The sequence below is a fragment of the Equus asinus genome, chromosome 3 (assembly GCF_041296235.1).
Source record: "Equus asinus isolate D_3611 breed Donkey chromosome 3, EquAss-T2T_v2, whole genome shotgun sequence".
Classification (NCBI taxonomy): Eukaryota; Metazoa; Chordata; class Mammalia; order Perissodactyla; family Equidae; genus Equus; species Equus asinus.
In genome coordinates, this window is record NC_091792.1 from 151,862,324 (window position 1) to 151,889,610 (window position 27,287).

Below are 27,287 nucleotides of genomic sequence, written 5' to 3' on the forward strand. Positions count from 1 at the left end.
CACGCACCGTTCGCATTGTACAGTCTAGGGATCTCGACTGCTCCGTGAAAGGAGAGAGTGTCAAGCCTAAATGCCACCGTGGATGGAACCAGGCCAGCGCCTCGCTCCCCGACCCGGGCCTGGTCCGACCAGGCACCCAGTCGGCCCTCAGGTCAGGGGAGTCGCGCTCGTCGGACGCCCAACCACCCTGGACTCCAGACCCTGGCCCCTGGCCCAAACCCGGTGCCCGCGGCCCGCTCCGCCTGCTCGCCGCCGCTTCCGAGCAGCCTGGCCACGCGAGGGAGCCCGCGCCCGGCGGCGGCCGGAAATGACCCCTCGCGGCTCCCGTCGCCAGACCTCCGTTGCTATTGTCACCTCCTTTTCCTCCCTTCCCCCGGTTCCCTTTCACTTCCGGGGTGGCTCTGGGTCCGCTGGTTCCGTAACAACATCCCGTTGGCTTCCCTCAGGCGGCGGGACCTGTGCAGCCGCCGCCTCCCGGGAGCGCCCGCCCGCCCGGGCCCGCGCCCTCCCCGGCCCAGGCCGCCATGGCCACCAACCCGCAGCCGCAGCCGCCGCCTCCGGCGCCGCCGCCTCCCCCGCCACAGCCGCAGCCGCCGCCGCCACCTCCGGGCCCCGGGGCTGGTCCCGGCGCGGGCGGGGCAGGCGGCGCGGGGGCCGGCGCCGGGGACCCGCAGCTCGTGGCCATGATCGTGAACCACCTCAAGAGCCAGGGCCTCTTCGACCAGTTCCGCAGGGACTGCCTGGCCGACGTGGACACCAAGGTTCGGGGCGCGCGGGGGCTGCGGGTGTGCGGGGGCAGGGGAGGACCCCGAGGGCCGCCTTCTCGGGCAGTCTCCCTTGTCGGTCGGTGGGCCGGCCGCGCCTCGACTTCCCCAGCCGGGGCCCCTCCTGGCCGCGCCTCTCCCCGAGTTCTCTGTGCAGCCGCTTCCTGCTTGAGCTGCTGCTGTGTGCCAGGCACGGTGCCCGGCACGGTGCGTTCATTCATTCACCCGTACGCTCGTTCGTTTAACCGGCTGGTGTAGAGCACCTACTACGCTGCCTAGGCGCTGGGGCTAAACCGGTGAGCAAGACTAAGTCGTTGTTCCCACGGAGACTCGTTTGGAAACAGTAACGCTAACGGTGCTTTAATCTCTGATTCATTTTTTTTCCCGGGTTTACTTTGTATCCAAGTTGTTTTTGCCTCCTCTCTTGAAGATTTCTGGGCGGTAAGGGTCATGTCTTTGTTCTTTGGAGGAATTTTTAAGTGATAATTGAATCGAATTTGCAGTGTGCATTGCTGGACATTGTGGGGGGTGCAAAGGTAAGGAGGCAGAGCTGGACGGTGGAAAGGTGGGTTGGGGAGTTTGGGACTTTTGTTTCTACCAATAACTGCCTGATTTAGGTAATTTAGGCTAAGTCACTCCTTGAAAGGGAGAAGGGAGGGGAAGGTGGGTCGGGGGGTGAGGAGTCGAGAGAACTGAGCCATTCAGTGGGGGAAAGGATGGAGGAGAGGTGACAGCAGATATTGAAGTGGAAGAAGGACAGGAAGTGAAATGGAAGAAGAATTAGTTGGAGAGATTAAGGGAGAGTGGGGAAAGGTCAGTGAAGTGGTTCCCTGTAGGAGTTAGGGACTGGGAAGGGGAAGGGACTTTGAAACAAATGTCAGAGTGAGAGGGGTGTTAGTAGGAACAAGTAAACTTAGCTGGTTTGGCAAAGAATGAGCAGAGGACATCCGGAGGGAGCAATCAGTGAGATGGATGGAAAACCAGTAGGGTCTGGAATTCTGGAAGCAAGTGAAGCAGGAAGCTTCAGGTGGAAACAATTGGAAAGTTGGGGGTTTTTTGGTTTGGATCTGGTTGGATCCATCGGGTGGAGTTTTGGTGGGTTGAGGATTTCCTCATAGCAGGTTCAGCTGTTCCGAGGAGCCTTGATTCTTTGGGAAAGGGGTGTTTGCAGCATACACGATTCTTCTCTGTGACTGAGCGTTCACCAGGCTTTGAAGTGAACTGCACGTAACTCTGCTGTCTCCTCTGGGGAAGCCCTCCTGACAATCTGGAGACATCTTCCCTTTTAAGGACTCTGGCCCACCATGTAGACCAGAAGTACAAGGTGTTTTTTCAGAGCATTGGAGTTTTTGCACCACGGAGAATTCATCTCACTTTGTTTTAGGAAAATAATTCTTATTCTCTCCCTCCCTCCTTTCTCCCCCCCCCCTTTTCTTTTTATGGGAGAAGATTAGAGTAGACATGACCAGGTAAATATTACTCAAATTAAGCTGGTTATTTGTATCCAGCAAGTAGAGATTTTACTTTGCTGTTCTCAGAAACCTACAAATCTGTGTTATCACTGTATATGTAAATTGAAAATTTACATGTACTGATGGGGGAGCTGCAATTTTTAAGGCTTAACTTTTTTTTTTAAAGATTTTATTTTTTTCCTTTTTCTCCCCAAAGCCCCCCCAGTACATAGTTGTATATTCTTCGTTGTGGGTCCTTCTAGTTGTGGCATGTGGGATGCTGCCTCAGTGTGGTTTGATGAGCAGTGCCATGTCCGCGCCCAGGATTAGAACCAACGAAACATTGGGCCGCCTGCAGTGGAGCATGTGAACTTAACCACTCGGCCACGGGGCCAGCCCCAAAGGCTTAACTTTTTCTTCATCTTCATCCTCACTAAATGTTACTCTGTGTCAATAATATCCCTGCCAGATACTCGCAAAGTGGAACCTTTAAATCTTTCTTGTGGGGAAGGAGGGAACCACAATGGCTTTGACAGTCTAATGAATGCTGGGACCTTCTCCCAAAAAAAATGCACATATACATATTAAAATGCTGTTTTTATAATTAAAAAATGGTCAACTATAGGCAATTTCATGTGACTCAACCTTATAGTTTCTGGGAGTTAGGGACCACAGAATAAAGGTTCCTTGTTTTAATGTCTAGGCTAGAGAAGAGTAGAACTGAAAGGATACCCCAGCAGAAGGGCGTGTCTTGGTATGCTTTCCTCACTAGTGTCGCCTCTCACTCACGCTCACATGAGTGTCTTTGTACCTCTGCACCTGTCGTTTCTGATTTTATTGCTTCTTTCACCCATGACTGTCTCCTTTCTCCTTCTGCTTTTCTTCCTCTTTTTAGCTAGCAATTATGTAGATTTCATTTTATTTTATTTTAAAGCTTTCTTTTTTTCTTTTAAAGATTGTCACCTGAGCTAACATCTGTTGCCAATCTTCTTCTTTTCCCTTCTTCTCCCCAAAGCCCCCAGCACATAGTTGTATATTCCAGTTGTGTGTCCTTCTGGTTGTGCTACGTGGGACACCGCCTCAGCATGGCCTGATGAGCAGTGCCATGTCCACGCCCAGGATCTGAACCAGTGAAACCCTGGGCCACTGAAGTGGAGCGCAAACTTAATCACTCGGCCACGGGGCTGGCCCCATGTAGATTTTAATTTAACTTAAAATATTTGTTCTTATTGAGTAGTGTTATATACTGCTTTTTCTTATCTAAAAAAAGAGTAAGTTTGAGAGTCTCAAGAAACGTACAAAAGCTAAAGTTTTCTTTCATGTGAGCTTAACGTTCCTATCAATGCACTGAGTGGGCCAGAGTAGAAATAAGATTCCTTATTCATGCAAAGGAGTGTCACTTTAATGCAATCCTTGGGTCTCAACTCATAAGAACACCTTACAATTTAGACCTCTGTGGTATGGTGCTTTTGATAATTGAACCCTGAAGACTGACCTCCTTTATATCAAACTCTGACCTGTAGGATGTAGTATACACGGTTGTATGTCAGTCACGTGCATATTTAAGAATCAAGACATTTTGGGGTCGGCCTGGTGGCATGGTAGTTAAGTTCACACATTCCATTTCAGCAGCCCGGGGTTCGCCAGTTTGGATCCTGGGTGCAGACCTATGCACCGCTTATCAAGCCATGCTGTGGTAGGTGTCCAACATAAAATAGAGGAAGATGGGCCCGAATGTTAGCTCAGGGCTTGTCTTCAGAAAAAAAAAGACATTTAATACCTATCAGGTGGTTTCCAAGAACAAAACTGTCATCCACCCTAATGTGTTTAAAGCAAGATGAGAAGCACCAAAGTCTGCTGCCATTCCAGAAGAGCGTAGAACCCCCCCAAACTGTTCTGGGGTCATTGATGGTCCTTAACCAACCAAGAGAGATCAGATGATAGCAGACCAAATCAGCCTTCCTACCCAGAGAGTTGGAACCTTGGGCAACCCCAAGATCCCCCTAATGCCGAGGCTCCTCTAATATACGCTACCAGTTCCCAGATTCCTGGAGCAAACCAAGAGGTTACAAAGCCATTCTGACCCCTTCCAATGATTAGCAACTGGAGAGTGTGAGGAGAGAAGATCAAGAGAGGCCCACCATTCTGTCCCAGGCAGGGAACTCACCTTCCAAGTAAATATGGCACCTCTCTCCCCAGGTAATAAAGGCCAACTTTTGAATACTTTCTCAGTTAAAAATGGCTCCTGGTCACTGTGATTATTGTCCCTTTTTTTTCATTTTAGATTCGAAAGAACTATCAAAGACAGAAGTATATAAATGTATTCACCCAACAAATAATATATTATGTACCAGGCACTGTTTTAGGTGCCAGGGATACAGCAGTGAGCAGAAAGTCCCTGCTGTTATGGAGCTTCCATCCCAGCAGAGAAAAAGAGACAATAAATCATGTGTGCTACAACCTATGGAAGAAATAAAGCAGGATGAGGGTGGAAAGGATTGCTGACTTGTTTTGAGTAAGTTGTTCAAGAAAGATTTCTATAAGGTGATATTTGAGCCATCACTGAAGGAACTGCAGGAGCCGGGCAGCTCTCTGGGGCTGAGCATTCCAAGTAGAGACTACAGCAAGTGCAGAAGGCCTAAGGCAGAGCCAGCTAAGGGAGAAGGTGATAGACGCTGAGGTAGGAGTGCCCCTCCCTCTCTACCTTCACAAATCTTGCAGGCTTTGGAAACCATTGTAAGAGTTTGTCTTATACTTGAGCTGAGAAGCCATTGGCAGGTGTTGAGCATAAGAAGGACATGATCTGGCTTCCATGTTAGATGGGTTGACCATGTGTAATTATTAATAGTGTCCCCTTCATAGTTAGTCATGATCTGATATAGACAATAAAATTATATGATTACCCTAATTTTAAAAGAGTTACACTAGCTGTTCTATGGAAAGTAGACTTCAAGTGGGCAAGGGTAGGAGCATGGAGATCCTTTACTGAATCTAAACGAGAGAGGAGAATGCCTTGGACCTGAGCAGTAGCAGTAAAGGTGCTGGGAGGTGGTCGGATTCTGCATGTATTTTGATGCTAGTGCTGACAGAATTTGCTAATGGTTTGGGTATGGGGTGGAAGAGAAAGGGAGAGTCAAGGATGAGTCCAAGGTTTTTGACCAGATCACTGGAAAAGGAAAAAGAGATATATAGATAGCTATTCCCAGAAGAATAATGGAATCCAAAATATTTCTCTAGTCTTTAGGTTTTTTACTGAAAGGAGAACTTGGAAACAAGGAAAATCACGTGTTGTGGTTCAAATTGGAGTTTGTTATGGGGAGACTAGAGTGATAAATGCATTGTAATGTTGGAGCCTAATGTTTCTGAGATTTGGGAATACTGGAAAGAAGGATTATGTTTTAGAATCTTTGGGGAGAAAGACTTAGTTTTTGTTCACATTGATTTTGGATAAATGGAGAGGAACATGAGAAATCATGAGACTGGTTCTTACAGAGTAGAAAATAGGAATCAGCAAAGGCTGGACATTAGAAGAGATGAAGAGGCTGTGCTGAAGATAATTATCCAGTCATCTCGTCTAACAACTGCTTTTTAATTGCTTATATGCCAAGCAGTGTGATAAGCTTTGTGAAAAGAAAGATTAAGGGAGTGAGAGGAGCAGGTTTACGCTTCAGTGGGAAGATAAATATTCCTTCCTCCCCAAAATGCAAGACAATCTAAGAATTGCTCGAATGATAGTATGTGTAGAAGATGGGAGGCACGTGTGAGAAGGGCCACATAAACCTACCTGTGGTGTCAGGATGACGTCACAGATGAGAATGAGCTCTGAAATGAGAAGTTTGCCAAATGGACAAGTAGAGGGAATGGTAGGCGCAGAAGATGAAGGCATGAGAACTTATCGCTGGAGTATAAACTTTGAAGGGTAAAGGGAGCAAATGGCAGAAGATGAGCTGTACAGTTTTGCTTAAAGTCATCCAGGGACACTCAACTCATCTATGTTAAAAGCCACGTAAAAGAAAGATACAAAGAACGTGAATGGTTGGGGGAAACCTCTAGGAAAGGAGTGTGCAGTCCTGATTGAGTGGTCAAACATTCCTTCTAGGCGGTGTCCTTTTAAGTAGAGATGAACGTACGTGTCGTCTCTGCTCTTCCCTTACCTCAGGGGTTCTCAACTTTAGCACAGTTGACATTTTGGGTTGGATAGTTCTTTGTTGTTGGGGGCTGCCCTGTGCATTGTAGGATTTTCAGCAGCATCCCTGCCCTCCACCCACTAGATGCCAGTAGCAACTCCTTTCAGTTGTGACAACCCAAAATGTCTCCAACTGTGCCAAATGTCCCCTGGGTTGGGCAAAACGTTCCCAGTTGAGAACCACTGCCTTACATCAAACTTAATGCTGTATTCCAGTGGTTGTCCCTTCATAATTTCTCTTAAATCCATGCCTTTCAGCCCATTTCTGCCACCCGAGACAGAGCTTCATCACGCTAGTTTCTGCATACTTTCCTAAATATGTTTTGTGTCTCTTTACTTTTTCACTATAGGAAGATTAGTCATCAGAAAGCTCAGCTATCACATATCACTCTGCTCATATGTGTGGTGGGTTCCCATTCTCTACCCCATAATTCCAGACTTCTTATACAGGTACCCAGATCTTTCCAGACCCTGGCTCCAAGCTGTATCTCTAACCTCATTTCTCTGCTTTTTTGTATTCTCTTCTCCAACCAAATTGAACTTAACAATTTGGGGCCTCCAAAATACTCCTGACCCCACGTTTTCTCATCCACTTGCTCTTTGCTTATATTGTTGGCTATACCTTCAAGGCCTGCCTTTCCGATTCCCAGCTGCATTATGAAATCTTGAAGGTCCAACTCAAATGCCACATCCTCAGTGATGGTTACTTCCTCTGCTCCTTTCCCTCTCCTTGCTCCAAATCATCTAATACTAACATTTATTGGTGTCTTACTGTTTTAGTCACTTGTCTACAAAGGAGAGGTGTATCTCTCCTCTTTGTATTCCTCATATTCTCCAAACATGCTGTCTTAGACAAAATAAGCAGTGTTTGAATGACTCTAAATTATTGAGAAGCAGGATTGTCATAAACTGTGAAACATTGTTGCCACATTGATACTGTAATGTAAGAAGTATTAACACTATTAAAAATACTCAAATTCCAGAGACTATCAATATCGATACTGTGTAACATTGAAGATTTTTCGCATTTATATCTTTCTTTTTCTTTCTAGCCTGCCTATCAGAATTTGAGACAACGTGTTGACAACTTTGTTGCAAACCACTTAGCAACCCATACATGGAGTCCGCACCTCAATAAGAACCAGCTGAGAAACAACATTAGACAGCAAGTGCTCAAGTAAGTCTCAGGTTACAGGGTTCCGAGGTGGGCTTGAAGATGTCACAGCTTTTCCTGAAAGCAGAGATGTTATGCAGACATTCATTCACCTGGTGATAATTTTGTCAAGTTTGGTATGGCTACTTCACGTTAGGATGCAGTGTAATTTTAGAGTAGCTTCTAATCACGTCACATTTCCCTCGTAAATTTTATCAATTTGATTTCTCCTGTAGACTTTTGGAAATATTGAAGGAAGGAAATGACAATGTGACTTTAAAAAGAAAACCCTAGATAAAATATTAATAGATGGTAAATACCAGAATAACCCATACAGTTACATTCGTAACTGTTTTCTTAGCCCTAAAAAAGAAGGCTTTATTATTCCTATTTTACAAATAAAGACATTAAAGATTACTGAAATTAAAATATTTTACCCTGATTTGAGTTTGTCTTCTGTCCTCTAATACAGCCCCCCGCCCTTGTCTTTTTTTTTTTTTTGCATTTCACTGTGATTTGAACTCTGCTTCAGTGATGATATAGCCAAAAAGAAGAAGAAAAGAAGTCTGTTTGGACCTGTCAGAGCCATTTTTGGGTGAACATAAAATAAAGAGAATCAGAAGAGCTAGAACGTTTAGAGGGACCTAAAAAAATCATATTTATTGCAAGAAAAGGAGATTTACAATATTATCTTGTTCCTGAACATAAATATTTGCCAAGACAAGAAGACTCAGACTTTCTCTCCCTGGTTACCCCCCCAAAAAAGTGACTAAGTTATTTAAAGAGCGCTTAGTCTTCCTGCCTTGACAAATGTTTACATTCAAGCACATCTATTAGAATGAAATGTGGCTTTTAAACAGTTAAACAGATCTATTTTATACCTGCTCCCTCTGAGTTCCCTCTTGTCTCATGGGAACCTTGAGCTAGCCTTCTTAGTGTGCTACTCCATTGATAGTCTGACCCACAGGAAGCCCCACAAATAAAACTTCACTCCCTGACTCAAAGACCCATTCAACCACGGGTAATAGTGGAAACCAGGAGCCTGGGGGTCAGGCTGTGTCTCCTTGTGAATAAGAAGAGGGAAATTTAACAATAGCTTTGTTGTCTACATTTTAAAGGATGTTTGAGGAACTTGTAAAGAGTCCAGGTGAGATCAAAAGATGCCGTTAATGGACTGCATAATAATACCTGTAGGAGAAAGTCAAAGCCTTTCCTGAAGAAGAGACTGAAGAGGTCTGTTGGGTGACAGGCCTGGACGTTTTCTCATTTCCAGGCCTTCCGGAGAACAATAAGCAAAATAGTAGGGGGTTGAGGGGATGGGGTGTGGGAGGCAAGCTTACTGACAGGATCACCGAGTGGGCCTCCCAGCACACTTACACAGAGCTCTGCTCCTTAAAGAGTGCGTTTCATTCAACAATTTGCATAGCTGCTTCCCTTTTCACAAATGATTACAGTGCTTTAAAAGCATGTATGGGAGGGTGGTCTTGCATTCTTTTTCTTCATTATATTGAGAGAAAAAATGGAAGGCATATTTCCTGGAATTGCATGTATTCCTTAATATATAAAATGTACAAAGTAAAGAAGCAGTCACTTATTCTGTTCTTTGAAAGGAGCTAAACTCAATCTTGCGCATGTTAAATCAGGTACTTCAAATTCTTGTTGTACCTACATAAGGCATTGTTTTCACAGAATCGTGTTTGGTGAGGGGTTGCTGTACACATCAGTGAGGGGTTCTTGTGACTGTCGGCGATTAATGCCGGAGCAGTCTGTCTGGGGGTGATGAGGACTCTCTGGAGACGACGTAGAACAGGGGAAACAGCTGTCTCGTGGATAATTTAGTCGTTGCTCTTCCTGGGACATTTGTAAATTTTCTTCTAGTTCTGTTATTTATTTTGAAGTAAACTATTTTCTTACTTAAAGTCCATTAGTAAAGTTATATGTTACTGATAACATTTTAAAGCTTCCTTAAAGAAAGACACTATTTAGTTATGTCTGATGGTACAGGGATGGACTAGCCTTTATAAATGGAATTGCAAAGTTTTTCATACATATACTTTGAGAAATACTGAACTGACTCTGTTAGGTTGAACCACCTATAATTGCCATTTTTGTAGTACAAAAACAGTCTTGTCAGCAGTTTTGGATGGTTCAACTTAATAGCTAATTTGCCATCTCAATAGGGGGAAAAAGTCTTGTTCTATTTATGCTCATTTGTACAACAGAATTTAAAAATGCTAGATAGCTCAGAAATAATGATCTTAACTGAACAGGATTTAAAAAGAAGACAAGGAAGTAGCTTTAACCAGGACAGTGCCAGCTGCTGGCATTTTGGCTTTGCCCTTCAACCTAGAGCAATGGCTTCTCTCTCTGGTGAGGGACCTGTGACCGTACCTCCCTAGATTGCACCCTCTGAGGACAGTGTGGTCATTAGCACTGGCCTCCATTTTTATTTAAGATCACAGCTGACCTCTGTGTGAAAGTGGACTGAAATAGACAAGGGGCCAGAATATAGGCAAACAGAGAGAGACTGAAGCCATAATTTGGGGTAGATGGCCTTTATTTTTTATTTTATGCCTTTGTGCTTGTGCTTTAAATCAAAACATTTTCAGTTTGTTTGTCCTTGTTTCTTTTCCACCTGCTATATTTTAAAGACACCTCTAAGATGTAACAATGTTTTCAGAATTTGTATTTTTTTTTTATCTTAGAACTTTTAAAAGCAGGTTACCTACTTTATGCACTGTTGACTCATTTTTCTGTATGGCCCACATAAGTAGAGTTGTAGTATCACAAGGCTGCAAGGTGCCTCAGGAAATGAAAATTGAGTTTGTCCTCCACTCCGGGCAGAGCTTCACTCAAAAATAGCCTTGCCAAGTGTAAGGAGAAACCCTTCTCCCATTCTGCAGAAAGATCCTGAAGCTAGAAGCTGGAAAGGACCAGCACCTGCTCTTCCAACACTGTTTAGGGAACTTTAAGCCCTCAAGTTCATTCTTAGGAAGAAACAAGGTTTAAGTGCATTTCTTAAAATAAATGCACATCCTCTTGTTTTTCTCAGACACTTTTGTGATTTTCTGCACATTTCTGACTTTACTGCCCTCTTTGCTTCTCTGTCTCACGTATATTTCTGTAAGCTCTCTTTCTTCCCCTTCTCTTCTATGGAAGTCAAGACTTAGCTCAAGTGTCTTCTTTGTGAAGCATTTCCAGGTTACCTTGGACACGTCTAATAATTCCTATGCTACTCTTCCTACAGTATCCAGTGTGTACTGGTGCCCGTCATCTGTGTTTCTATTGTTTGTGTCTGTCTCCCCACACCGGGACCAGGTCTGATTGTAGCTGCCCAGTGGCCAGCATGGTGCCCGTTATGTAGAAGACACTCGTAATGTAATTGTTGAATGAATAAATTATCTACTTTTTATAGCAGGAAGATAATAAAAAGAAAACCAGAAGTCTTGTTTTATTTTTATTTTCCTAAAGTTTTCTTTCTTTCTTTCTTTTTGTGTGTAAGTTTGATGAAATTACACTTTGTGTATGTTCTTCAGTTTTGCTGGAGACTCAAATACTTATAAAAGGCTTACATTTTTCTGTTAAAAAAAAAACTTGCAGAGTCCTTAGATTTATTTGATACCCAGAACTCAGCTCTAGTGATCACTTATTCCTCTCAGCCATGAGCAAGCGTGGGCTAAGATAAATTTCTCCTATAATCCTGGGCTCTAGCTAATGGACTCTGTCTAGTTCTGAGGGTGTTTCATTTTGGTTTTGGTTTTCCTGCTTTAGTATTTCCAGTAGGGGCACAGTGGGGGGAAGCTTATAAACTTTTTTACAGTGCGGTGTATCTAAAAGCCACAATAGTGTGAAACTTATTTTCCATTACCTATTCTTTCTATATATCCAGATGAATGGATTGGGCAATTTAAGGTTGAACAGATATGTAACAGATACAGTTGTACTTAAAAGTAATTAATGCAAATAATGTGAAATTGTTTTTTTACCTTTCTGTAAATTATCCTGTGTTTCAGGTCAGGAATGTTGGAGTCTGGTATTGACCGAATTATTTCTCAGGTTGTGGATCCTAAGATCAACCACACATTCAGACCTCAGGTGGAGAAAGCTGTGCATGAGTTTTTGGCCACACTAAATCACAAAGAGGAAGCAAGTGGCAGCACAGCTCCTGATGATGAGAAACCAGATTCTTCCATCATTACACAAGGTGCTTTGCTTTTACTCTTGGTCAGTTCCATTGCTTTTCTTCTTGAACTGAGTACCAAGTTAGGGGTATTTGATTCTTTAAAATATTTCTCTATTTGGCTACTCTGCTGAAATTATATTTATTTTAAATATCACCTAATTCCTCACCTGGCATAACATTCCTCTTTTTTTACAATAATGCAAAATAATAGACATTTTAGTAATGTTTTAGGTTTGTGGCTGTGTGTTAAGAGAGGAAACAATTAAAATAATTAGAGAATATTTTCTTTTCCTGGGAACTAGAGTATTCTCATGTTTGTATGGTGCCCTTCCTAAGATACTATGTTAGAGAGGTAGAGAATTTAGAATTTGCTAGGTACGAGCACTGGTACCTGAAAGTCTGAAGGCGTATAAATGGTCTGCACAGCATATGTGTCATATAAAGATGGCAGTGGCATGTAACATTGATTCATCTGAGGGGTTTACCTTCTGCATGAATTTCTTCTAAAATCTGTCTTTCCCTTGAAGGTGTCCCTGCTCCTGGGCCCAGTGCTAATGTAGCCAATGATGCTATGTCAATCTTAGAAACCATAACTTCTCTTAACCAAGAAGCTAGTGCTGCCAGGGCTTCGACAGAAGTGTCCAATGCCAAGGCCAGTGAGAGAGTATCCAAAAAACTCCCATCTCAGCCAAGCACTGACACTAGTACTGAGAAAGAGAGAGCTTCAGAGGACATGATTGATAAAGAAAAATCTACACCTGATTCTGCAGGGGAAGGAATGGAAATATCCCCTAAATCTGAAGAATTTAATGATCTCCCTTGTCCAGTTGAAGAAATTAAAAATCACACAAAAGAGAGTAATAGTTCAATTCTACTAAATAAGGATATTCAACAGGAAAGTGGTGACCAAAAAAATAAATCAACTGACAAAGGTGAGAAGAAACCAGACAGCAATGAAAAAGGAGAAAGAAAGAAAGAAAAGAAGGAAAAGACTGAAAAGAAATTTGATCACTCAAAAAGGAGTGAAGATACACAAAAAGTAAAAGATGAAAAACAACCAAAGGATAAAGAAGTAGAGTGTTCAAAACTCCCTTCAGAAAAGAACAGCAATAAAGCTAAAACCATTGAAGGGACTAAAGAAGGTATGTAAAAACTTGCAAAAATCTCCAACAATTTAAAGAACAAAAAGTATCTATTGGCAGGGGAGAAGGGTATCAAATTTTCCTTCAAATTTTAGTAAATTTGATACCTGTGTTTCAAAAGCCTGAAACCTCATTTGCCCTTGGCTGAAAAATGAGGAATAAACATTTGTATGTTTGTTTTCTATGTTAATATACCAATTCACAAAAAGGAAAGAAACTCTAAACCTTACATTTAAATTTTGTAATTTATTTACATAAATTATTCAACAACTTAATTCATAGTTGTATATCTTAATCTCAAATAAAATATTAGATAGTAAATATTTCAGTTACTTGCTTAAAATCTGCTTTTGTTTGTATCATTTGCATTGTAAATTAATCATTTAGTTATTTTTTACAGGATACTAGTTTGCCTTTATGTTTTCGGCAAATAGCTCTACCTTATTTGATATTGGTTGCTAATAATGAGAGATTTTTCTTTCTAAATTGAAGTTCTTTGACATATTTAAAGCAGAAAATTTTAAATGTAATTTAGAATTGGGCGCTGAGTTTGTTCTTGTAACAAATAATAATTTATCTTCTTTTCTTCTTTCTTTCATTTTCTTCTTGAAGATTGCTCGTTGATAGATTCTGATGTGGATGGACTAACAGACATCACAGTTAGCTCTGTCCATACCAGTGACCTTTCTTCTTTTGAAGAAGACACCGAGGAAGAAGTTGTAATGTCTGATAGCATGGAAGAAGGAGAGATTACATCAGATGGTAAAGCATTTTACTTAATAATGCCTCTGTGAAGCTTCTCGTCGAGCATTATTTCTATATTCAGATGGCTATGTCGTGAAAGACAGTGTGGTATAGTGGCAAGAGCATGGGACTTTGTAGTTGGAAGATTTGTATCTGAGTCCCAGCTCCGAGGTTGTCTATCTGGGCAAGCTTGGTAAGTTACTAAACTTCAGCAAGGCTTGGTTCTCTGTCTCTTAACTCCATCCCCTTGGATTATAAGATTTAGATGAAATAATGCATATGAAGATGGTGTCGATGTGTGTGGGTAGCATTTGGGGGAGCACAGTCCACAAGACTGCCTTCACTTCTGATACCAATTGAGAGTTCGGGGTCCCCAGCCTTACCCTTGGGTTTGGTAATTAGCTAGAAGGACTCAGAGAACTCACTGAAAGCTGGTAACTCATGGTTATAGTTTATTACAACTAAGGTACACAGATGAAAATCAACCAAGGGAAGAGGCACACAAGCTAGATTCCAGGAAAGTTCCAAACATGAAGCTTCCAGTTGTCCTTTCCTTGTGGAGTCATGGACAGCATTACGTTCCCATCGTCAATGTCTGACAACACATATGGGTTATTGCCCACCAGGAAAGCTCACTGGACCCTTGATGTCCAATTTGTACTAGAGTTCCATCGTATAGACATAGCTGATTGCCCATGTATTCGGTCTCAGTCCCCAGCTCCTCTGAAGGTGAAGTTGATACCCCCAAGACCCTAAGCCCCGAGTCTAAATCACAGGCAACTTGGCTGACCCAAGACCCTTAGGCAAACAAAAACCCTCCTATAAGACGTAGCCTTCCAAAGGCGTAGAGATTCCCTCCCAGAAGCCAAGAGCAAGGACTAGCCCTCTCTTTACTATACAGTTTGTTTTCCAGCTAACCCTTATTAAGCACTTACTGTGTTCCAGGCTCTGTGCTCAATTCGTGCACTATCCTGTGTAATAACTTCTGTAATCCTCACAACATCCCTGAGAAGTAGGTCCAGGTGATGAGACAAAGTCACTAAGGAAAGGTGTCTTGTCCTTAGTCACATGTCAGAGTGCCGGTGTCAATTTCAGATGTGAGACTCGGTTTCTAGCCAATGCCTTATACTGCTCTTTACCACATTATTAAATTCTGTTTATGACTTTTTTAAAAAATTAAAAATAATATTGTTTGCATTGCCTGTAGGTAGCATCTTGTAAATTTGCCGGTGACTTTTGGATAGAATACCTGGAAAGAAAACCATAGAGGAGAAAAAGTAGAAGCTTTTAATACCACAAGCATATTTTTCATCCTTTTCTTAGTATGCATTAAAAAACTAAACTACCAACCCAAAAAAGTAACAGCAGCACTTGCCACTTTTTATATCTATCCTCGTGAGGTCAGTTCTGTGTTCTATAGGAAGAATGCTGCTCATCCTATGAACACTCCACTTTGTCTCGCCTAACTGAAATTCTAATTCTAGATGCTTGTGGGGGTCTTTTCAAGTTTTTTCCTGGACAAGGCTAGATTTTATATGTATGGGATCCAAAAAGTAAGAAATGGCTATTTTGAGAGTACTAAGTGGTAGGAAATGAAAACCTTGCTTACAAAGTTTTCTTCTTGCTGTGTCATGGGGAAACATAGCTGCCTTCCTAAGGTAGAGAGGCTTTGGTGTATACTTGGTGTAGGGCCAGTTAGTGATTCTTGCCTCTCCCGTAAATGAGATACTCACAGGTGGTCATAAAAATCTCAAGTTTACTTTAAAGTACAGCTTCAAGTGAATTTGTTCAATTCAACAGTGGTAAAGCATTTGTGCCAAGCCCACTGACATACAAATGAGAATCAGCTATTTGTCAAGAAATAGAACTCTACGGTCTAATTTTTCTTTGCCTTCTTTATGTGTGAGAAGCTAATTATTAAGAAATAAACCCAGATACAGATTATAGCCTTTACAGATGTCACATACTAGTATTTCCCCTGTTGAACCTGCAGGTATACCTCACTATATTGATACTGCTTTTGCTGCTTGACGTTTATTAAGCATAGTGTTGATGTTATTGCTAATTCACAGAAGTACTCCTCTATTGACTTTCTTCCAGATGAAGAGAAGAACAAGCAGAACAAAACGAAAACTCCGGCCAGTGATCCCGGTGAAGGAAAAGCAAAAAGCGTACGGCATTCTTACGTTCACAAGCCATATCTCTACTCAAAGTATTACAGTGATTCTGATGACGAACTTACTGTGGAACAACGGCGTCAGTCTATTGTAAGTCACATTTGACAAGGTTGACGAACCTGACTATTCTGTGTTCAAGGTACCAGGGAGCGTATGAAACAGTGACGGACAGCTTCTGCCTTCAGGAACTTTGTCCTTTCTCTAGGCAGCATAGACATAAACGTGTGACGGTGGTGTTCATGTCATCATGGTTAACAGTGAAAAATGGGTAACAACTTAAGTGTTTCACAGTATGGAAATCTTTGAGTCAAGTATGGATCAAGCCATAGAAAGATAGGATGTGCAGCCATTAACATAATATTAAGATGGAAATGTAGTCCATGTATTTCCTGGATTTGAAAATATTTCTAATTATAAGATGTGTCATTGAAATTTTAATAGCTTTTTAGAGGAAAAAAATTGCTACCTCATTATATGTGTACATCGGTTTTCAGATGACTTGCAATTTCAGAAACATGTGAAATATGAAAAGTTGCACATCTTGGAATGAGGAAATATTATTACGTAGAAAAATGATTTAAGTAAGTACACCAGTGATAATAGTGGCTTCTCTCTTGAAAAGTTTACTTGATCGTGAGTTACGCCTATGTTTAGGATTTTTGGCACTTTGAGACTTGGAGTTCTGGGCTGGAAAGGGGTGGGGGAGTAGCACACAATGACTAGATTCTCCCTGGCTTTAAAATAGGGGAGCAGAAAGTCCCATGTCCAAAACGTTGGTCCTAAGAGTGTAACCAGCAAGTCACATTTATTATAGGGCTAGCCTGTCACTTGAATCTGCTTTTCAGCTTCCTTCTAAAAGAATAATCAAAAACTTATGGACACCTACCTGTGTGCACTTGATGCTCACAAATATTTTCATAGCTATCCTTTTAATTGAAGTAACCAATTTATTATGCCACTCTATCCCAAAATGACACCTTTCCCATTCTTTAAATTAATAGCATTCTGAAAGAGAAATGGAAAATTTTCACGTCTATCTCTTATTATTCTAGTAGCTTACAAATCACGTAGTGTATATGCACTTTTGCAGAGCCTATTACTTTGTAAGAACATTTGAATGGCAAACATATTTTTTTTTCAGAGTGTGTGTGCTTTTGCCTGATAATCTGTCAGGATAATTGTGAGTATTGTGTGGTTTTAGGCTAAAGAAAAAGAAGAGAGGCTTTTAAGAAGACAAATTAATAGAGAGAAACTTGAAGAAAAACGAAAACAGAAAGCAGAAAAGACAAAATCGTCAAAAGCTAAGACTCAAGGTATAGGAGATGTTAACTTTAATCTTTTAAACGATCTTATATACTCCATTATTTTCTAGATATTCATATTATTTATGAGATGTGATTACAAAATAAAGTGATCCAAGTTACATCTTGGCAAAGCTGTTATATTAAAAAAAATTATTTATCTTCAGGTGTAGAACATTTCCTTACTTTTCAATCTGATGTGTTTAGTCACTTTTTTTTATTATATTGCTGTATCTAAATTAAATATTCTATTGGGTGCCAGCTTACACATCTCACATGTTAGTAATTTATTTCCTAGTAATTGTGGAATGAATTATCACTGGAAATTGGATTGCTAACATGTGAGTAATCAAGCCTTGCCAGTGATATTAATGGAATTAATCTATGCTTTATGTTAACTAAAATGTCAAACATTTATCTAGAATATTTCATTAAACAAAATTGAACTTCCTCTGGTCCTGTGTATGTAATATACAAACACATACACATATATAAGTATTTGAAATAAAGCAAGATGAGATCTCTTCATCTAGAATATTTTTTTATTCCAGCACAACTTAAGGATATTAAAGCTATTTTGCATTTTTATAGTGATTAGAAAATCTTAATGAAAAAGAAATATTACATTGTTTATAAAACTCTGTTCTGTAATATAGTTTATTGATTGTTTCCTTTCTAGGCAAAAATAATATGGACTTAGAAGAATCATCAACAAAGAGTTCGGAACCTAAAGCCCCCAGAATTAAAGAAGTCCTTAAAGAACGGAAGGTTTTAGAGAAAAAAGTAGCTTTAAGCAAAAAAAGAAAAAAAGATTCAAGGTACATATTTTACCTGGCCACATTCCCATCGTAACATTCTCTGGTCATGCTTTTGAAAGACAGGCATTGAAAATGATGGTAAAGGGCCAGCCTCCAGTGGCAAAGTGGTTAAGTTTGGCTTACTCCACTAGCAGCCTGGGTTTGGTTCCTGGGCACAGACCTACACCACTTGTCTGTCAATGGCCATGTTGTCGTGGCAGCTCACGTACAAAAAGAGGAAGATTGGCAGTGGATGTTAGCTCAGGTGAATCTTCCTCAACAAAAAAGAAAAAGAAAAGAAAATGACAGTAAAGAGACATACCTTGAATATGTATGTTATTGCATGTTTATGAAAGACCTTAGAGTTTCATTTTTAGTATCATGATTCATTGTGTTAATATCTATATTATTTCAAAGTAGTATATCTTAATCTTTTGTGGGGGGGGAGGGGGGGTTCCAGACCTTTTTGATAATCTGATGGAAGCTTTGGACTTTCTCCCCAGAAAAATGCACGCACATAAGCACATAGTTGTCCCTTGAGTTTCAGAGAGTTTATGGACCCTCTAGAAGTAGTCAGGAAGTATCCCCATTCTGGACATTCAGAACCACTTATTTACAGTGATTGCATCCATTTTCCAGTCTTTCCAGGCAATTCTCTTCACCAGTATCCCACACTTCGCCCCTTAAACCAGGGGTGTGGACCAAATTCTTTTTTAACCCCTCATTGTTAACTATAAGAATTAGAAAACTGAAGAGACCGAGAGTATCTATGAAGTTATATGAGCCATGGGCTACAGTTTTGCTGTTCCATCAAAATACAATTATGTACATTTAGCACAGACTTCAGGATAGCTAAATCAATAATTTGCAGAACTTAGTGGGAATCAGCACTCAGTTTACTTATTTTACTTCATTTCTATTGATCTGAATAAATAAGACTACCCTGTTTACTCAAAAGATGTTAAGACTTTCAAAATGTAATTATAGTCCATTAAATATTTATCTTTAAGCAACAAATCCGGAAGTTTTGTTTCAAGTATACTTTCCTTTAGCACCAAGAGTAGTCCATCTCGCGTTTGGAATTATGTTCTCTTCTGTTGACTCAGAATAGGATTTAAATTGAAATATAACAATTCTCCGTTTATGGATCAAGTGTTTATAGTAAAGGAAAGCTAAGCTTTGTTTTTTAACCTTCCTGAGAAGTTCTTCTATTGGATTCAAACAACGTTCATATTTCACTTTTTCTCCCACTTAGGAATGTTGAAGAGAATTCTAAAAAGAAACAGCAATCTGAAGAAGATGCCAAAGAAACCCTTAAAACAAATGAGGTATGTCCTAATTAATAAAATCCCATTTTAAATGCTCTTTTGTTAGATTTTAGCCATTCAGTCCTTTGGAGTAAAACTCGGAATGCAGTTCGATCTTTTCCAAGTTAAATAAAAAATCCTTTACCTTACACTCTGGAACTCCCATCCTATTATGGCCTGAATTCCTCATTTTGGCAAGTTGATTCATGTGATCTTTTTCTCTAGAAAATGCCTACTGTTCTACTTTTCCTCTCTTCCCAACCCCCTAGCCTCCCATTTCTTATATTGGCAATAACAAAATTGCCAGTAATAATAATGAAAAAGAAAAGAGAGAGAAAACCTGAAATCGCTTTGCTGTAACAAATCGTCTGTTTCATTTTCTTTCTTTTCTCATCCATATATGTACATAATTTTGTAGAGTGGATGTAATCTTCCAAAATGTTTTTAATATTCCCTCTTACTTGTTTCATGTTACTTTGTAAGCTTTCTAATTATTATATTTGACAATTGTCTAGTGTTACATTGCGTGGATATACTGTAATTCAAGCATTCCCTTATAGTTGAACACTTAGATTGTTTCCCAGGTTTGATCAATTTAGATAGTAAAAATATGTGCAATTAGTACATTTTTCCCCCTTTTTGAATTATTTTCTTGGGATAAACTTTTGCTTTCACTGGGTTTAAATCCTTATTTATACTGCCACATTTGTAATCCTATAGCTGAAACTTCCAAGGGAAAACTAATAATTTATTGATTATTTGTTCATAGCCAGTAAATATTCCTATTTCTTTATTCAGAAATTAGAGGCATATTTATAAGTATACCCAGATATTTTAATGGCATATTTTTAAATATTTAACTTTATTTTGTGATAAATTTCTTTGAAAAATTATCTCACAAACTTTTATTCACACTAATTGGTTAGAACTTACTGTAAAATTAGGTTGACGAAATCTCTTTTCTTTCTTTGAGGAATTTAGTTTTAAAGTAGTTTTTAAGATTTTGCCATAGCCTGGTTGCTGTATTAGTAGAAGTATGTTAATCTGTGTGTTAAATTGTAAGGAGGTGAAGTGGTAAGCTGACCAGAGACTTAAGATTCTTTCTGAGAACTTCTCCCAGTATTTGAAGAGTAGTAATTATAGCTAGTAGTCAGTGAGTCTTCGCTGAAATGTGTTTAGTCAGCATCCACTCATTAACATTAGTAACCTACTCAGTGCCATACTGTGGGGTAGGGAGGAAAGTGTAGATGCTTTGGTCTGTCAGTATCTTCCTTTGGATGCACATATATATACATACATTATATGTGATATGGTTACTGTTACTGTGAGTTGTTGTGTACGTTTGAAACTGCTTAAGTAGAATGTCCTACAAGTAACCTAAATTCGTGAGGTTCCTATAAATAATTTGGTTTTCCAAATTAAAATATAGGAAACCTTTATTTCAATATACAATTTTTAAATTGTCTTCATCAGTAGGTATTACACTTTTGGACTGAAAAGAACATTGGATTGTTGTTCATCGAGTTTATATTCATTAACGAGTACTGAACATTGGTGGGTTTTAGAAATTTAGAGTTAAAGAGGGCCACCTAAATGCATGGACAAATCTTGGGAGAAATAACTAGTCTCTATAAAGATGCCTGTGCTGTAGTAGGAAGAGGACTAAGCTCAAAGTGAGATCATCTGAACTCATTGTCTGGGTGTCAAGTTATTGAGTCATGCTGAGCTTCAGTTTCCTGGTGCAAAAATACCTACCTAAGGCTGGTGGCAAAGATTAACTATGATGTAAGATAAATGACAGCACTCGATGTATTAAATGCACCCAAATGTTAAATTTGAATATAAAAATTGATTTCTTACATTTTAACCTTTATCTTCTTAACAGCATTGTGAAAAGGAAAAGGCATCTTCTTCAAAAGATTTGAAGCATGTGCATGCAAAAAATGAACCAAGTAAACCTGCACGGAGACTTTCAGAGTCTTTGCATGCAGCTGATGAAAATAAAAATGAGCCCAAAATAGAAAGAGAACATAAAAGACGGACCTCTACCCCTGTTGTGGTGGAAGGGACACAGGAAGAGAGTGACACGCGAGATGGAAAAAGACAAATGGAACGCTCAGAAAGTGGCACAGAAGAGCCCCAGAAACAGAAAAGCACAGTTAAAAATGAAAAGCATCTAAAGAAAGATGATTCTGAAACACCACATGTGAAAAACCTACCTAAGAAAGAGGCGAAATCCTCCAAGGAGAAGCTTGAAAAAGAGAAAACTGTGTCAGAGGATAAATTGTCTATGAAACATAAATATAAAGGTGACAGTATGCATAAAACAGGTGACGAGACCGAGCTTCACTCTTCAGAGAAAGGGTTAAGGGTAGACGAAAGTATTCAGAAGCAAAGTCAACAAACAAAGCTTTCTTCAGATGATAAAGCTGAACGAAAAAGTAAACATAGGAATGAAAGGAAATTATCAGTTTTGGGCAAAGATGGAAAGCCAGTTTCTGAATATATTATAAAAACAGATGAGAATGTTCGTAAAGAAAACAACAAAAAAGAGAGACACTTGTCAACTGAAAAAACTAAGGCAGAGCACAAATCAAGAAGATCAAGTGATTCTAAAATTCAGAAAGATTCTCTGAGTTCCAAGCAACATGGTATCACATTACAGAGAAGAAGTGAAAGTTATTCAGAGGATAAGTGTGATACGGACTCAACTAATTTAGATAGTAATTCAAAACCAGAAGAGATCCTTCACAAGGAGAAGCGAAGAACAAAGAGCTTGTTAGAAGACAAACTTATGTTAAAGGCTAAATCAAAAAGTCAAGGCAAACAGTTAAAAGTAGTTGAAACAGAATTACAAGAAAGCATCACCAAACAGGCCACCACTCCAAAACCAGATAAGGAGAAGAACACAGAAGAAAGTGACTCAGATAGACAGCGAAAGTCTAAAGTTGAGGACAAACCTGAGGAAACTGGTCTTGAACCTGTATTAGAGAATGCTGCTTCAGCACATGGTACCCAGAAGGATTCTAGTCACAGAGCTAAGTTACTATTAGCAAAGGAGAAATGTAAGGGAGATAAAGATTCAGTCTCTTCCAGACTTGAGAGAAAGTTATCAGATGGGCACAAAAGCAGAAGCTTAAAGCATAGTAGTAAAGACGTGAAAAAGAAGGAAGAAAATAAATCAGATGACAAGGAGGGTAAAGAAGTTGATAGTAATCATGAAAAGACCAGAGGGAATAGTTCAGTTCTGGAAAAGAAATTAAGTAGAAGGTTGTGTGAAAATCGAAGAGGAAGCTTATCCCAAGAAATGACCAAAGGAGAAGAAAAATTAGCAGTGAACACCTTGGGCACTCCCAGTAGTTCCTCCCTTCAGAGACCAAAAAGAAGTGGTGATACCACATTGATCCCTGAACAAGAGCCAATGGAAATTGATTCTGAGGCAGCTGTTGAAAATTTGTTTGAAGTATCTAAAATCCAAGACAGCAGCAGTAATAGTTCTCAGCAAGACGTTGACTCTGAAAATGGTATGAAACAAAAAACTACTGCCACTGTTCTAAAGGATGAATTACGAACTTCCACAGTAGATTCAAAAACAGCACTTCCAGCCTGTAAATTGGGACGTGCGACAGGAGTTGTTAGTAATTCTGAAAAGCACACTGACCATAAAAGCACTCTGTCCAAGAAAGTGCATATCGAAAGTGCTGTGTCCAAACCAAATCCCGGGGAGAAAGAACCCACTCAAGCAACTCATGAAGTGAATGTAGACTCTGAAACTAGTCACAGAATATTGCCTCATGCCCTTTCAGAAAATGACAAGGCACAAAAGAATTTGAAAAACACAACTAAACACACTGAAGAACATAATGCTCAAGGAGATGCTGCTGTTGAACATTCCACAAATTTAGACCCCTCACCATCCTTAAGTTCGGTGACTGTTGTGCCTCAGAAACAATCTCATGATTCAGATGCAATTCCTTTAGTGGACAAAAGAACTATTTTAGAAGGTGGCACAGCTAGCACCTCACCTGTGGACCACCCTCATATTCCTAGTCAAAGTTTGGCTGTTAGGGAATCAGAAGCCCCTGGGACAAGTGACAGCAAAGAAGGAGGTACAGTTTCCACAGTAGATACACCAGCAAAAGCAAGCATAGATAGCAAAAGACACATTCCAGAAGGTTACCAGGCCACTGTACTGGAGAATAAACAACGGAAAGTAAATATGCCTCTTGGCAGTGAGTTCACAGACGTGATTATGGAAAATGAGAATGTTAACAAAGTACGTGGCTTGATGGACATGGCCCAGAAAGATGACTTAATTACAGAGCCCAGTTCAAAGCAGACATTTAGAGCTGCAGTAGAAAATGGTACAAAGAATGGCATTGCTGTTGACCATGTGGTAGGCATGAGTACAGGAAAAGATACTGAAACTATTGAACTGAGGCATAGTCGAGGCCCAGGTGAAGTAGAAAACATGTCAATTGATGTTGAAAGACGGAATGAAAACAGTGAGGTAGACACCAGTGCTGGAAGTAACACCGCATCGTCTGTTTTAGAACAAAGGAATGGAAAAACTGAGAATGTGACGACTGGGTCTGGTAGAGCAGAAAAGACTTCTGTTGCCACTAGCACTGAAGGGAAGGACGACAATGTTAACTCAATTCCGGTAAAAGCAGGGGATGCTACAACCACTTCCTCAGAAACAGGAGAGGGTGAGGTGGCTGTGCCTTGCACAAGCATTGAGGCAGATGAAGGCTTCATAACAGGTACCTGCTCCAGAAACAATCCTCTTCACATTGGGGCAGAAGCCAGTGAATGCACTGTTTTTGCTGCAGCTGAAGAAGGTGGCGGCATTGTCACAGAAGGATTTGCTGAAAGTGAAACTTTCCTTACAAGCACCAAGGAAGGAGAAATTAGAGAGTGTACTATGGCTGAATCTGAAGAAGCTGCAGCAGACCCAGTGACTGCTCACACTGTTAAAATTGAAGACAATGTCAATAGCATTGTGACAGAAGAGAAAGATGATGCCGTAACCAGTGCAGGCTCTGAAGAAAAATGTGACGATGGTTCTTCAAGTAGAGACTCAGAAATAGTTGAAGGAACTGTTACTTTTATTAGTGAAGTTGAAAGCGATGGAGCGGTAACAAGTGCTGGGACAGAAATAAGAGAGGGATCCTTAGGCAGTGAAGAGGTAGACGGATTCCAGAGAAATACAATGAGAATGGGCTGCACAAAAGAAACTGAAGGGACTGTGACGTGTACAGGAGCAGAAAGGAGAAGTGATAACTTTGTTATGTGCTCAGTAACTGGTGCAGGGCCACAGGAGGAGCGCATGGTTACAGGTGCAGCTGTAATCCTGGTAGATAACAACACGCCACCAGGAACAAGTGCCACCCAAGAAGGAGATGGTTCCGTGAATGATGGTACAGAAGGTGAAAGTGCAGTCACCAGCACAGGGATAATGGAAGAAGATGGAGAGGGGCCAGCAAGTTGCACAGGTTCAGAAGAGAGCAGCGAAGGCTTTGCTATAAGTTCTGAGTCAGAAGAAAATGGAGAGAGTGCGATGGACAGCACGGTAACCAAAGAAGTCACTAATGTACCATTAGTCGCTGCTGGTCCATGTGATGATGAAGGCATTGTAACCAGCACAGGTGCAAAAGAGGAAGATGATGAAGGCGAGGGTGTCGTGACTAGTACCGGAAGAGGAAATGAAGTTGGGCACGCGTCAACTTGCACGGGGATAGAAGAAGAGAGTGAAGGGATATCAATTTGTGAAAGTGCAGAAGAAGGGGACAGTCAGATTGGTACTGCAGTAGGGCATGTGGAAGCTGAGGCTGGAGCAGCCATCACCAATGCAAATGAAAGTAATGTTGATAGCATGACTGGTGCAGAGAAGGAAATTAAAGATACAGAGATCTGCTCCAGTGCAAAAGGCATGGTAGAAAGCAGTGTGACCAGTGCAGTTTCAGGAAAGGGTGAAGGGGCACCAGTGCCTGAAGGTTGCGAGGGTCCCATGACTAGTGTGGCTTCAGATCAAAGTGCCAGTCAGCTCACCAGAAAAGAAAAAGTTGAAGATACCACTATTTCCACTGGCCTTGTGGGGGGCAGTTATGAGGTACTTGTATCTGGTGCAGTCCCAGAATATGAAGTTCGTCACACATTGCCAAGTGAGAAAGAAGATGAAGGTATCATCACCTCTGTGGAAAATGAAGAATGTGATGGCCTCATGGCTACTACAGCCAGTGACAGTATTACCAACCAAACTTGTTTAGGTGGGGGCAAAAGTCAAGACAAAGGCTTGATGATTTCCACCAGTACAACAAATGATTGCACCACTCAGTTAAGCATGATTGCAGACGTGGAAGGTCATTCAAGTGCTCTGAGAACTGAAGAAAATATGGAAGGAACCAGAGTAAACGTGGAAGAATTTGAGGCCCCAATGCCCAGTGCAGTTTCAGGAGATGAGAGCCAGCTCCCTGCTACAAGAACTGAAGAGAAAGATGAGTGTGCCATGATTTCCACAAGCATAGGGGAAGAATTTGAAGTGCGTATTTCCAGTGCAACAACCATCAAAGATGCTGAAAGTCAGCAGACAGTTGCAACAGTTGAAGAAAGAGCTAAAGGTCCAATGTTGGCAAGCACTGATGACTTTGAGGGGCCCATGCCCAGTGCACCCACAGAAGTTGATAGTCCTCTTGCCTCAACCAGCAAGGAGGAGAAAGATGAATGTGCTCTCATTTCCACCAGCATAGCAGAAGAATGTGAGGCCTCTATTTCTGGTGTAGCTGTAGAAAGTGAAAATGAGCAATCTCTTACAGTCATGGAAGAAAAAGATGGGAGTGCTGTCATCTCAACAAGCTCAGTAGAAGACTGTGAGGGTCCAGTGTCCAGTGCTGTCCCTCAGGAAGAAGTTCATCCCTCAGTCACACCAGTGGAAGAGATAAGTGACACCACCATGATTTCTACAAGCACCACTGAAGGATGTGAAGCAGTCATGATGGGTGCTGTCCCACCAGATGAAGATCAGCCCACTGTTGCAAGAATGGAGGACTTGAGTGATGCTGCCGTCATCTCCACGAGCACAGCCGAATGTGTGCTGATTGTCACTGGCCTAGACAGACACGAAGAGAATCGGCTGACTGCAAACAACCCAGAAGGAAAACATGACCTGTCGGCTGCAAAGGCAAGCAAGTATGAGGTCCCTATGCCCAGCCTAATTGCTGAGAACAACTGTCAGCATCCTGGGCCATTCACGGGAGGAAGAGAAGTGGGCCCTGTGATGGCAGTGAGCTCCAAGGAAGGGCGTGACAACACATCAATCAGCATGCTCTCTGCAGAGGGAGGCCAGCCAGGTGCTGTGTGTACACAAGAGAAAGAGAGGCTTGGCAAAGACTGTCTTGGCAAAGTATCTCCTACAGGAAGAGGACAGAATGCAAGTGCCTTGCCCCTCGTAAATGCAGAAGAGAAGAGTGTCCAGTTGAGCTCTGTTGAGAGGGAAGATAAAAGCCCTGAGGCAGGGACAGCAGGGGACAGTACCACAGGGAGCTGTTCAGCAGAGAGAGGCGTGGAGAGAAGTGCTGACTCACCTGTCCATCTGAGAGGACCTGAGCAAACATGTGGGCAGATGGCTGAAGACTCCGCCGTCAGTATTCGCTGTTTGACAGCAAAACATACTGGTGCTATAGAAGCTGGTGACATGCCACAAGTCAAAGACGCTGCAGCGGAGCCGTCATCACCTCCTGACCAACAGAGGCCTGAGGGCAACTTGAAAACCACCGTCACTGAATGTATTAATGGCCAAGAATCAGAAGTTGCTCCTTCCCACACAACAGTCCTTCCAGCTGCCTTCGATGTAGCTCTTTCAGCTCCTAAATGTGAGCAGAACCTGACCATAGAGAGTGATCACAGTGGCACATGGACTGTTCAAGTGTCTGCTGAAAAAACTGGAGATGGTAACGGCATGACAAAGTTACTCCAGGAGGAAGGAGACCTGGAGGTCACTGTTTCTTCTCAAGAAAATTTGTGCAACAAAGGTGAGAATCTCTAATTGTAAATTTTAGCATTTCCAAAAATGATTGTATGTGG

The 27,287-nt window shown here is 41.2% G+C and overlaps 1 protein-coding gene across 3 annotated transcripts in view; it reads left to right on the plus strand.

Moving 5' to 3' along the window:
* The first annotated feature begins 387 nt into the window (after positions 1 to 387).
* BOD1L1 (biorientation of chromosomes in cell division 1 like 1) overlaps positions 388 to 27,287 on the plus strand; it is a 54,046-nt gene continuing 27,146 nt past the window's right edge. For all 3 annotated transcript variants that reach the window (XR_011502352.1, XM_070506219.1, XM_014851825.3), the window contains exons 1-10: positions 388 to 761; positions 7,454 to 7,578; positions 11,568 to 11,758; positions 12,265 to 12,879; positions 13,492 to 13,641; positions 15,724 to 15,890; positions 17,002 to 17,113; positions 17,781 to 17,919; positions 19,154 to 19,226; positions 21,091 to 27,235. Coding sequence is in view for 2 of the 3 variants with exons in the window: in XM_070506219.1 (XP_070362320.1) it covers positions 525 to 761; positions 7,454 to 7,578; positions 11,568 to 11,758; positions 12,265 to 12,879; positions 13,492 to 13,641; positions 15,724 to 15,890; positions 17,002 to 17,113; positions 17,781 to 17,919; positions 19,154 to 19,226; positions 21,091 to 27,235 (7,954 nt within the window). In the remaining variant the exon portion in view is untranslated. The remainder of the gene's footprint in view (positions 762 to 7,453; positions 7,579 to 11,567; positions 11,759 to 12,264; positions 12,880 to 13,491; positions 13,642 to 15,723; positions 15,891 to 17,001; positions 17,114 to 17,780; positions 17,920 to 19,153; positions 19,227 to 21,090; positions 27,236 to 27,287) is intronic.